Source organism: Prionailurus viverrinus, chromosome A1 (assembly GCF_022837055.1).
Source record: "Prionailurus viverrinus isolate Anna chromosome A1, UM_Priviv_1.0, whole genome shotgun sequence".
Lineage (NCBI taxonomy): Eukaryota > Metazoa > Chordata > Mammalia > Carnivora > Felidae > Prionailurus > Prionailurus viverrinus.
In genome coordinates this window covers 211074238-211088014 of record NC_062561.1, presented here as the reverse complement: position 1 = coordinate 211088014, position 13777 = coordinate 211074238, and the positions used below count along the sequence as shown (strand labels likewise).

Below are 13777 nucleotides of genomic sequence, written 5' to 3'. Positions count from 1 at the left end.
AATTCCTTGGAAATTAGACAAAGCTGAAGTGTATTTTGTTATATATTTCAGAATGCATTCATTTACTCAGAGAGCTTTAAAAGTCTTTTCTTATATCAGAAAATCATGGAATTGATATAAAAGGAGTCTTTTCATTAATCAAATAATAAAAATACTTGCAGAGCTTTTCAACATGCAGTACTTACATAAATAATTATAACAGGTTTTAGTGTTAGTACTGATAGTGATTATATTCATAGTTCTGTAGCAATTGGTTTCACTCTTTTGCTGCCTTAGCAACAGAAAAGTAGGTTTATAAGTATTATTATTAAGGAAAAATTTATTTATAATAAATATTATAAAAAGCATAAAGATATGATATTCAATATAGATACAATTTTTATGTAATCAAGGTGTACCCAGGAGCATTGTACTGAATCTGGCAAGCCCAAGTATTTATTTGGCTCTCAAGATTAAAATAGTTAGAAAGGAATAGTTTAGACAGCTCAGGAAGGTCCAACTTAATTAACTGATGAATTGTATTCAAGAATATTGGCAGATTTATTGACAGTACCTCCATGAAGCCCTCCATTCCCTTTCCTAGTTTTGTCTTGTTTTTTAAATAGTATTTGTTAATTTTATGTATTTGTGTGTGAATTGTGTTTTTAAGCAATTGCATAGTTACTATCCATTCTCCAAAGTGAGCCCATGGAGATGCCTCTGCCCAAACTCCCCTTCAGCAAATTGAAGGCAAGTCTGCAGGGCGACACTGTATCTTCACTAGAACCAAGAAGCTAGATTGCAGTAGGAGGAGACAGATAGGAATGGTGAAAGTAAATCTAGAATTACAAATGCTCTGGAAGAATGTTGAATGAAAGAAAATATGGAGAGATCATTGATTAGAAGAAAAACTTACAGGAAAGGAGCATTAAGTATAAGATAATGTGAGTGGATATAAAATTGAGTAAACGAAGTCTTCCAAAGCTATTTATACTACATTTTGTAACATATTTTTAAATATTTAATTTGGGTAGTAAATTACTCTAATAAACTTTTTAGAGTATTCACGTTTAAATCACACATTTTGTATTTTATACTACATACACTTATATTTTAGCCCAAAACGTTAATTTCTCCATATCATACTTTGTGAAAACAAACTAGCATTAAAAAGTGAATTGACACATTGTGTGTTGTGATTTTTTTTTCTAAGCGTTTCCCTGGTGATATTTGGCTTTATAATTTAGAAAAGTGATTCTTGATTTCTAAATGTAAATGTGAGTCACACATATGGAGAAAATTTAATAATATGCAAATCACTTTATTCATAGTTGTTTGGAGCTTTGAGATAATCAGGAAGGACTATTAGGAATTTTATTTGCCCCCCCCCCCCTCCTTTTTTTTTTTTTTCTTCTTTTTTAATAAAACCATTGCTTTCAAACTAGTAATCCCAGCTTGTTCCAGCCTGTTAATTCAGGGGAAACATTTTTTAACTATCATCTCATAGAGGATTGCTCTTCTGCTCAAAAAAAAAAAAAAATCATCAACAGTAATTATAGTACTTAAATTATTAAGCTATGGAACATATGACTTACTACTGAATTTGAGTTGGAAGAGAAAGCTCAGAAGTTAACTTAGACTATATATAAAAGAAAACACACTATTAGTGGTAGTTTTCCAGGCGATTTTGAGCCCTCATTTTATTCAACTACTGTCCTAGAGCTAGAATCCCTTCTGAAGTATTCCAGGCAAATGAACATGTAGTTTCTGTTTGAATGTTTCTGGTAAAAGGAACTTTTCATATCAATAGCAGGAACTGGAATTTGGGAATGTGATATGATGTGTAAAGCTTCCAAAAAGATTGGCTATGCATATCATAAGAAAGTTCAGGTGTAATCATAGATTTTTATCTTTGATTTTACAATGCCTAAATAACTGGATTTTTTTGCATCTCCTATGTAAAAAAAATGCCCCTTGTGTAATAATTGAAGGAACAATGTCTAGCTTGAAAAGAAATATGAGAATCTGAAAGCTGTCCTCCTCACATTTTCATTCTTTAGTCAAATATTCATTTAATCCTTACTGTGGCAAAGAATTATCGGAGAAGAAAGAATAGGAGCGTTCTGTTTTGCATCAAAACATTTGATGGAAATGGCAGCAACTCAAACTTTGGGCCCCTCAATAAAGTAGTACTTTTTAAAACTGAGGTCTGAATCTCAGTGAAACAAATAGAATGAAATGAAGCTCCTGAAGACTGGGGGATGTATGTAATAAAGTATGTCCCATATAATGGAAAAACCACCAAAGGACCTATTGTAGAAGTAATTGTGTAGTATTTGGTCAGGGGTTAGAAAAGGTGACTTCTAAAGGTTCTTTCAATTTTAAGGCTAAATGATAGGACATTAAATAAGCAAGTAGAATTAAAAAAAAAAAAATCTCTATCTCTGGTCTTGCATTAGTTATATGGTAAAAGGATGTTTTAGTAAAATTGGTTGTGCTTGAAATTTAGTTTCTGTGTTTTGCTCTTCAAAATGAACCTGTGAGTCAAAAAAAGGAAAGAACAGAAAGAACTTTTGAATGTTTGTGATAGAGCAATTGCTTTAAATCATTTAAAGATACTTTACCATTAAAAGAAAAAACACATTTTCCATTCTTATGTGTTGTGTAGGAATGATGATGCCTCAGTATAAACTTTCTCAGAATTCCATGCACAGTAGTCCTGCATCTTCCAATTATCAACAAACCACTATCTCACATAGCCCCTCCAGGTAATATATGCATCATTTTATTAAGTACTATTTTCTGTGATGAGCATGCTTGTGAATTTATGCTGTATACATACAGTTAGGTAAAGGTGAATTATATGTAGTTAAAAAGTTGAAATGCTTAGCCTTAAATAGTAACTCACACAGACATTTGTCTTAAAATGTTATATGCAGAAATGCTCTAATATACTAATTGAAGTAGCTACCATCTTGGTAATTTAATTTCATACAGACAAAAGAACGTGTTAAAATAATGTGTTTGAGAGGCACCTGGGTGCCTTAGTTAAGCATCTGATCTTGATTTCAGCCCAGGTCATGATCCTCGGGTAGTGGATCTGCATTGGGCTCGGTGCTGAGGGTGGAACCTGCTTAAGATTCTATCACTCTGCCCCTCTCCCTTGCTCACGTTCGTTCTCTCTCTCTCTCTCTCTCTCTCTCTCATAAATAAATAAACAAACAAACAAACAAACAAACAAACAAACAAAATGTGCTTGAGATAAGAAAATTTGTAGAGTAGAATTTAGGGAGCATGACTTTATCTTAAATAGAGGGATACTTTTATGCAAGTGAAATAAATTAATTGCCTGTTTAGTTTAACTGTTAGATTATCAATTGGGGATAATTTTTATATTATCTACTTTTCAAAATTTTCTGTTTGCATAGGTATTGTTTTATACAAATCAGAGTTGTGAGAATTTTATGACCATGAAATTTTAAGGAATAGCATATTTATTTCATTTCCTGATATTGTTTGTTTGGATTTTGGGTTTCAGCCGGTTTGTGCCACCACAGACAAGCTCTGGGAACAGATTTATGCCACAACAAAATAGCCCAGTGCCTAGTCCATATGCCCCACAAAGCCCTGCAGGATACATGCCATATTCCCATCCTTCAAGTTATACAACACATCCACAGATGCAGCAAGGTAAGAAAGTTGGTTATTTATCTACAGGGAATGCCTGTAATTTAAGCAAATTAATTTTTTCTTTTTATAGTTTTTGAAATACAAACTAAAACAGGACCCTGAAATTCATCATTTGGGAGATAAATGGATCCCTGTCACATGACTCTTTGGATTAGATTATTATACAACTGAGTGTATCTAGTTATGAAATTAGGAATTTTTTTTTTAATTGGGCCGTGTTCTTACATAGCACTAAGCCAAAGAGAATTTTGTTTTAATTGGTGAAGTATGTATAGTGTGAAAATTTTACTATAAAGTAAATACAGTGCTGGTAGAGAAAGTTCTGGGATTATGTTACTAGTTCTCAGTTGAAATTAGCTGATAATGTCTTTGTAAGGTTATATTGCCTTGGGATGTATGTCCTGGCTTCTAAATAGTTTTTTATTAATAGTATAAATTTATACTTTTTTTGAGAAATTATAAAAAGTGTAGAAGAGACTGTTAACAAATACCTGGTTTTGTCCCCTATAAATAACAGCAAATTTTTAACATTTGCAGTCAATTATTAGTTCCTGTGTGTATTCTTCTTTTCTATCATACATGGAATCAAATGTCTTTTATAAACTTTTCAACTTACAAACTGTTAATGTAGTCATCAATCAAAACCACCAACTTCTGATTTCTCAAAGCTAGATAATGAAATACTAGGTTGAGATTATTTCATACACTAATTCAAGGGAAAACCAGGAGGTGGATCACACATTTGGAATAGACAACTCCAAAATTACAGACTTTAGTGTGAGTGCTGAATATAAGTATGTATGTATTATATAGGTTCTTGATAATTGTAAAATATTAGTATACTCTGGCACACAAAGATATGAAGAACATTTTAACTAATGAAAGGGTAATGTTAAAAGGATGCATTGGTTTCTTATGGAAATATCCATATACACATTTGTATGTGTAGGAAAGAATGTAAATTTTTACTCTGTTTACTGTTGTTTTTTAAACAAGATAAATCCAGCTTTTTCAGAAGAAAAGTTGAAATCACAAAATCAAAAGAGAAATATGATTTGGGCATCTTCCTATTCGGTAATGAGTCATTTCTTAGAAATTCTCAGATATTTGAGCAACTAGAAATGTTACTCCAGGATTAGCCCCACCTAGATATTAAGGTTAATTAGAACATGTAGAGTGGTAAGAAACAAACGGATAGGTAGATGGGACAACACAGAATCCAGAAATTAGGCCAAATATATACGGGAATTTAGAATATGTGGAAGGTAACATTTGAAACATTTTTTTTCAACCTTATGTTATAAAAATTTTAGCCATACAGAGAAGCTGAAGGATGAGCACAATGAACCCCTTCATCAACAGGAATAATTCTTTGCCATTAAATACAGTTGCTAGGAAAGATATTTATATAAACACCAAATATAATTATTCATTCTAAAAAAATTAAGGACAGTGAATTAGTAATTCACTTCTTAAAAAATTAAGGACAGAAATGAAGAAACAGATTAATATAATATTTTGTATAGTATATATTTTGTATTATAATTTTAATATAAATATTTGAATATAAATAAGGACAAGTAAATATGGGGAAATTATATTTTCAAAATTTATTACGAACACAAAGTATTAAGTTTTAATATACCAGATTTTATACAGATTGATACGAAGAAGACAAAAATAGAATTAAGAAGAAACAGACATACTGAAAAAGAAAACAAATTGGACACCAGAAAGATTTAATGCCTATATTAAAGTATGGTCAACCTGGCTGACATTAAAGAGATATGAATCAATTAACCAGATTAGTAAACATTTTTTAGTTATACCTAGTATCAACAAATGTGCCGGGAAATTTGAACTTCCTACATTCTTCATTGGGATATAAATTGGTACAATCTTTTTAGAGAACATTTTGACAATATCTATCATAATTTTAAATGCACATACATCCTTTAGTAGTTCAAATTCTCTCTCCCTGAAGAGAAGCAGAGGGGATAAAACATCAGACAGTTTTATCTACAAGTTCTACCAAGCATTCAAAGGAGGTATTCTAATCTTCAAACATTCCAGACAGAAGAAAAATGTCAACACTCTCCTACTTCATTCTATAGAGTTAGATAATCTGGATACCAGAATCAGGTGTAGTGAAGAAACTGTGAAAAAGGAAAATTATAGACCAATTATCACCTAAAATTTCTAAATAAATATTACCAAACCAAATAAGCAGTGTTGGTAGCCTGTATGATAAAATTGGATATATTATCGGGAATACATGGATAATTATTAGACAGTTAACACAAATTTAAGAGGTTGGGGATGCTGTGTGCCTCATAATAGGTACCTAAAGAACATTAAAAAATTTTAGCTTTTGTTCATGATTTAAAAGCTTTTCACTGAATAGGAATAGACTGGTACAACCTTATCCTGATCTTTCCACCTAGGGGTGAAAAATGAGAAACATTCTCCTTGAAGTCAGGAATAGGACATGAGTGCCTATGATCATCCCTTTTACTTAGTGTGGTAGTGGGTGTTTTAATACAGGAAGATAAGCGAATATATGTGTATATATATGTATATATTTTGTATGTATAGTTATATGTCTAATTATTGGTAAGGAAGAAATGAAAGTGTTAGTTTTCAAGTGATTGTCTTCATAGAAAATCTAAGAGAAGCTGCAGATAAGATAATAGAACTTAAAAAATATTCCACAGTTACTAGATACAAGATCATTATAATAAAATTTAATTGCATTTTTATACACCTAAAATAAGCAATTATAAGTATAATCTTTCTTTAATATTATCAACAACTTAAAGGAAAAAGCATAAGATATCTAAGAATGAATTTAACAACGTATAAGACCTTTGTGAAGAAAATTATAAAACTTTTGAAAGAGCTAAAAGAAAACCTAAGAATATGAAGTTATGCCATCTTCATGGATGGAAAGACTCAGTAGGGTAAAGATTGAAATTTTCCCAAATCTGTAAACTCAATACAATACCAATAAAAATCTAAAGCAGGATTTTGTGCAACTTAAACTTCTTCTAAAAATTCATATGGAAGAATAAAAGGCCAAGAATAGCAACATAATTTGAAATGGAATGAGATGTAGAAGCTCAGTCTGGCAGTTACCAAGATTTATTGTATATTATTGTATATTTATTGTATATTATTGGTCCGTGGAGGAGTAGAACATGGGGAAATGGAATTTGATAAAGAGCCTAGGAACATACCCAGGAACAAATGAAAACTTGATACATATGGTATTATATCTTAATTGGGAAACACTGGTTTCTTTAATAAATTGTGTTGAGACAATTAGTCATCCATGTGGATAAAGGTAAAATTGGATTCCTGTCTCAGCTACACGTAAAGATGCATTAAAGACCTAAGCGTGAAAAAAACAAAACTGTGGAATTTTAAAACAAGATGCAGAAGACTGTCTTCATGATTTTGTGTTAAGGAGGGAATCCGAATGGCTAGTATGCATAAAAAGATACTTGGTTTCACTATTAATAAAGAAAATACAAATATTAAATTGACAAAGAGCTTCCCATCTCAGGCTGACAAACATTGTTGACAAGAACATAGATTAGTAGTAGCAACTCTCATACACTACCGGTGGAGTACAAATGGACATAAGTAATCTGGAAAACTATTTGTTAATATTCAGTAAGTTTTAAAAAGTGAACATATCCAGCAATTTCACTTCTAGACACATTTGTAAAAAAGTCAAGAATATACATTATATACAAATATATATATATGTACATGTATACATGTACAAGAATATGCATTGTTTATGACAGCAAAAATACTGAAGCCATCTAAACATTTGGACTTAAGAATGGAAAGCTGTATACATTATGCAGCAGAATATATTTATTTAAAATAAGTGAATTTAATACTACATGTATAAAAATGGATACATTTCAACATAACATTGAAATAGAAAGCAAGGTATAGAAGGATATATACATATAGTATACCATTTTATATAAAGTTACATGTGAAACAATGGTATGTATTATTTAGGACTATATTCATTTATAGGAAAGGTATAAAATATTCATAGGTAGAGCAAAGTTTGAATTCAGTGTGGTGGTTACTTTTATAGAGTAAGGGGGAGGGAACAGAGGAGAGGAATATGCAGATACATGGAGAGTTTCAGCCTTATCTAATGGTTTATTTCTTTTCAAAAATAGATCTGAATGATATGTGACACAGTGCTAAGATTTGATCAAGCTCTGATAGTCGTACACAAGTGCTTATTATATTTTCTATAATTTCTGTGTGTTTAAAATATTTTGTGAACAATTATTTTTCTCTAAGAATTTTATTTTTACTTTTTGTTTTTATTCTTGTTAATTTCAGCATCAGTATCAAGTCCCATTGTTGCAGGTGGTTTGAGAAACATACATGATAATAAAGTTTCTGGTCCGTTGTCTGGCAATTCAGCTAATCATCATGCTGATAATCCTAGACATGGCTCAAGTGACGACTACCTACACATGGTGCACAGGCTAAGTAGTGACGTATGTTATATATTAGTTATCATTAAGGTAATAATATAGTTCTAATACTTGTTTCGTAACCTAGTATTTTGATCCCACAGTTTAATTGATATCTACTGTGTATCAAAGGTTATACTAGGTCTGAGAATCTTGCTATAAACAACGTGATTCCTATACCTACAGAGCTTGGTCTAGAGCAAGGTTGATAAACTGGCCATTAGTTTGACCTACAAACTAAGAATGGCTTTTACATTTTTAAAAAACAACAACAACAAAGCATGTGACAGAAACTGTATGTGGCCCACAACCCTAAAATTTTTATCTGTCCCTTTACAAGAAAAGTTTGCCAACCCTTGGCCTAAAAGTTTTGGTTCTTAATGAAATCTAGTTTCATTTTTAAATACTTGTTCACACAAAAATGTTTTTAAAATAATGAACCTTTATTTATTAGTATCAAGCTCTTTTTCCCTGTAAGACTTGTACAAGTCTTTATTCCCTGAAATTTAGCATTGCTTTGATGTTTTAAAATATTCCACATACTGGAACTGGTTTTGTGGTATTATCAGATAAGTTATATGTTAATTGGTTTGGCAATGAGTTACATGTATATAAGGATAACAGAGATGACTGTGAACTCTGCCCTCAAGACATTTACAGCCTCGTATGGCCTTCATAGCTCCTCTTGTAGAAAATAGTAAACAAAAATGGAGCCTAGTAGTAATACCAGTTTTCTTATTCATTGCCATGCATAGGCTGTTGATTCTTTTGGATACAGTTTCAATTCTTCTAAGATTTACCATGAGCAGAACAGGAACATACAGAAGAATTATGCTTTTGAATACCAACACTTTACCTGTCAGTAGTTTCTATCTTTTATTGATCTGTTTAAGATTTCTCTAAAGCCTCTCCAATCATTTAAGATAGACATTTTATATTCTTTTCAGGATGGAGATTCTTCAACACTGAGGAATGCTGCTGCCTCTTTTCCCTTGAGGTCTCCACAGCCAGTATGCTCCCCTGCTGGAAGTGATGGGACTCCTAAAGGTATTGTTGTAACTAAAATTTCCTTCAGCAGTTGAGTGAAGAGCTCAAACTTCTTAGTGCAGATACCAAAAGCTACACTTTATTGTTTTTCACTTATTGTAGGAAAGAAACAAACCTGTACTCATCCCTGTAAACTATTGGTAATGTTTTCAAATATATACAGTATTGTTCTCACTGATAAATCCAATAATCTTTTCAGACCACAGCATTTACCAGCTTTCCCTCATCTCCACCTCCCCCAAAAAACTTACTTCATATCAAGTCCACCTGTTTTCTTCATGTTTCTTTCATTGATTTTTTTTTTCTTCATTAACTCTTCTGTCTGCTCTCTTACTCCTCAAGATTTCTATCATTAGACTTTTTAATCTCCCATTGTACTTTTTCCCTTGGTTATTTCATTCAGTTTTGGTAACAGCATTAATTACTTTTGTGAATAGGATTGCCAAGTCAATGTCTTTGGCTCCAGTCCTGTGTTCTAAGTTGTAATCTTTTGTTTCCAGACAAAATTTCCTCATTTCTAGCTGGTATTTCAAATTCATTTTCAAAGTTATTTTCACTGTTTTCTGCCATTTTATTTCCTTTTAATGCCATCCTAGTCCTGAATCATCATAAAGATGTCTCTTACCTCTCGTGTAGTCACTTATCAAAATCTGGCCTATTGTATATTCTCTCTCTAAATCTCTTACACATACTTTCATTTCTGCTTATTAAAATCCTGTCTATTTAAGTTCTAAGTTAAATGGGTCACCTTACGTGGACTCTTTTCTTTTAACCATCTCAAGCCATTCATTAGTTTATATTTTTTCTAATAACTTATCCTGTAGTATCTTACGGACATGAATTTTATTTTCTCTTCAAATTCCCAAAGAACCTTGTGTGGACCTTTGCATACACTAGATTCATAAAATTGTGAATTTAAGTCCCAAGTTCAGGCCTTTTGAAAGTACTTAAAATTAAAGTGTGATCATTTGAATTACCAAAGTTATTGGAAGAGAATATTATATTCCATATTAAAGAATTAACTTGTAATTAATTACAATATAGGTGATTATTAATAATGTTTCTCTATCCATGAGAATTTCTGACGATAGCCATCTAAATCATGGACTGGTGTGCCTCTTATTATAAAGACAATTTTTTCACAGGTTGTGTTCCAACTCTTTGATCAGAGACATTCTTCCCAAGGTGAAAGTTGAACTTTTATGAGCCATTCTTATTCTTTAATTCTGTGAATTTTCAGGGATAAAAATAACTCAGCTTTTGAAAGAGCAGCTTCCAGAATAACTCTATTTGTAGGTTAGGCATCAAAGTTAGGTACATATCTCACAAGTATTGTCAAAGTGAGAAATTATTCAGACTGCCAGGGAGGAGATACAGTGAGATAGCTAGTTGATCTAGATAATCAGCCCATTTTTCCTCAAACGCTTGAGGATAGATAAATAACTTTAGATAGAAAGAAAAAACTTTAGAACACCCTTACAAACACATTATTCATCAGAAACCACTACTTCTGTTCATGAAGTTGTTTTCCACCTAGTTTGGAAGGTTGAATGCATCATCAGTCTAATTTGATATTTTAGGTGAATTGTTGGAATTTTAAGTTCTAAAATATATACAATTTGGGAGCGCCTGGGTGGCTCCATGGGTTAAGTGTCCGACTCTTGATTTCTGCTTTTAGGACATGATCTCATGGTTCGTGAGATCAAGCCCCATGTCAGCTCTGCACTGACAACATGGAGCCTGCTTGGTATTCTCTGTCCCCCTCTCTGCCTTCTCCTGCTTGTGCGCACACTTTCTCTCTCTCAAAATAAATAAAAATAAAATTTAAAAAATAAAATACACATAATGTGACACAAATTTTAAATACAAAGGCAATATGGTATGTTATAATTCAAATGTTAGAAAAATCTGGATTTAAACGTTTCAGGTTTGCTAGCTATGTAACCTTGGGCGAATTTCTTAATCACTATAAGCTTCATGTTCCTTTCTGCAAAATAGTGATAATGCAAATCAAGGTTGTTGTAAATTATTTAAATGAACTGATGTGCAGAGCACCTTGCACAAGCTCTGACACAAAATAAATGGTCCAAAAATATTAGTTTCTTTTCTTTTTAATGTCCCCATAAGTTGTTTAAAGACACTAGCTGTTGGTATAACCTCAAACTAACATTTCTAGTAAATTGCTTCAGTTGGATCTTTATCACATTTTAGATATGTTCTCTAGAAAGTTATATTCTTATTTATCACACTTTAAGGTTTTTTTTAATTAATTTTTTTTTGAGAGAGAGCGAGCGACAGAGCAAACGCACAAGTTGGGGAGGGGCAGAAGAAGGGGGAGAGAATCCCAGGCAGGCTCCACACTCAGCATGGAGCCAAATGCAGGGCTCCATCTCACATTCGTGAGATCATGGCCTGAGCCAAAATCAAGAGTTGCGCGCTTAACCCATGGAGCCAGAGCCACCCAGGCGCCCCTTTGTATATCATACTTTAAATATTAACATTGCTAATTGAAAGGACAGGTTTATGTATCATGGAAAAATCATACATATGTTTAAACACTGAAACCTTAACTTAAGACAAGTCTAGGTTTAGGTTCTTTCTTTAAAGCACTTTTACCCTGACTGATTTTTATAATTTCCCATGGGTTTTTAAACTTTTTATAGTCTAATGATAAGCAGTGTAACAATCATACTTTTATTTTTGAAGCATATCAATGCATTTTTCCTCATTTAACAGTTTGTTAACAAAGAATTTTTCCATTTTGTTAGCTTATTTTTACCACTTATTTGTATCATATAACATTTGTTAAATTAATGGGATCTGGGCCAAAGATATTTTATTGAGCCTTGAAATTTGCTGGACTTAAATTTTTTCTAATAGAAGGAGGATTAGCAAGCTGAAGAGAATGTGTGAATGCTATTTAAGTGGAGGGAGAAAGAGAACATCACATAAAGGTATAAATCAGTAATTTACCATCAGTTTGTAAAGGAAGTAAGGATTCTAAAAATTTTCATTTTTCCCACTTTCTTTTTCTTACACCAGTAAGTATTCATGTGAGTGTACTTTCTAGGATTAATTTGTTATTTTGTAATTTAGCAGATTTATTCTTACTTTAGATTTGTTAGTTTTCCTAAATATTAAGTGAAAGAATAGGAAATATTTGCCCAAAATATTTGTGTTGTATCATCTTTAGAAACAATGAACTCCTTTGCTATTTTCAAACAAAGTATTTATATTTTATAAGAACAAAAATAGAAATAACATAATGCTGGTCTGGCAGATGGAATACTCATACTTCAGTTAAACCTGGATCATCTACCAGCAAGCTTAAAGATGATGGGACAAGTCTTTAGGCTTTCTTTTCATATTTTGTAAATAAGTTGCTGAGATTAGATAATTCCTTAATATTTTTTCTAGCATTACTATATTGTCACATATTTAGTATTTCTATCAGTGTACGAACACATAAAACTAGCACAATTGTTCATTCCTGTTGAATTGCTTTTCTAGGATCAAGACCACCTTTAATCCTTCAGTCTCAGCCTCTACCTTGTTCATCACCTCGAGATGTTCCACCAGACATCTTGCTAGATTCTCCAGAAAGAAAGCAAAAGAAGCAAAAGAAAATGAAATTAGGCAAGGACGAAAAAGACCAGAGTGAGAAAGCTGCAATGTATGATATCATTAGTTCTCCATCCAAGGACTCTACTAAACTTACATTAAGACTTTCTCGTGTAAGGTCTTCAGACATGGACCAGCAAGAGGATATGCTTTCTGGTATGGAAAATAGCAATGTTTCAGAAAATGATATTCCTTTTAATGTGCAGTACCCAGGACAGACTTCAAAAACACCCATTACTCCACAGGATGTAAACCGCCCACTAAATGCTGCTCAGTGTTTGTCGCAGCAAGAACAAACAGCATTCCTTCCAGCAAATCAAGTGCCTGTTTTACAACAGAACACTTCAGTTGCTACAAAACAGCCCCAGACTTCTGTGGTACAGAATCAGCAGCAGGTATCACAACAGGGACCTATATATGACGAAGTGGAATTGGATGCATTGGCTGAAATTGAACGAATAGAGAGAGAATCAGCTATTGAAAGGGAGCGCTTTTCAAAAGAAGTTCAAGACAAAGGTAAAATAATCTCATTACTCCCACATCATACTCTGGGCAAATATGTAATTATAATGTAAAAAAGGTTTTTTTTTAGTTACTCTTTTTTTTTCATTATATTTTATAATTCTTTATGTCTCTCAATTATGTTTTTATTACTAATGCTCACACCTCAGAAGTTAAATTCGTAATTTCATTTTTTATCTGGAACAACTGTCTGAGATTTGGTAATTCTGTATCACAGGTCTATCACCTATTATGTACCAAGTGATATTATCTGTGATTGTCTACTAAATTGCACATTAGTGTTTCTGTCATCTGTATTTTCCATAAGTTATGTTAGTTTTGCATCTTCACCTTTTTTTCTGTCAAAACGAGGGTAACTGCTATAAAACTATTTTGAATCAGTACATTTAAGAGAAGTTTGTGTG

General features: G+C 32.2%; 1 protein-coding gene across 3 annotated transcripts in view; it reads left to right on the top strand.

Moving 5' to 3' along the window:
- NIPBL (NIPBL cohesin loading factor) overlaps nucleotides 1-13777 on the top strand; it is a 200684-nt gene that overhangs the window by 92857 nt on the left and 94050 nt on the right. For all 3 annotated transcript variants that reach the window (XM_047848786.1, XM_047848778.1, XM_047848793.1), the window contains 5 exons: nucleotides 2648-2747; nucleotides 3518-3669; nucleotides 8047-8207; nucleotides 9131-9230; nucleotides 12741-13367. In XM_047848786.1, coding sequence (XP_047704742.1) covers nucleotides 2648-2747; nucleotides 3518-3669; nucleotides 8047-8207; nucleotides 9131-9230; nucleotides 12741-13367 — 1140 coding nt within the window. The remainder of the gene's footprint in view (nucleotides 1-2647; nucleotides 2748-3517; nucleotides 3670-8046; nucleotides 8208-9130; nucleotides 9231-12740; nucleotides 13368-13777) is intronic.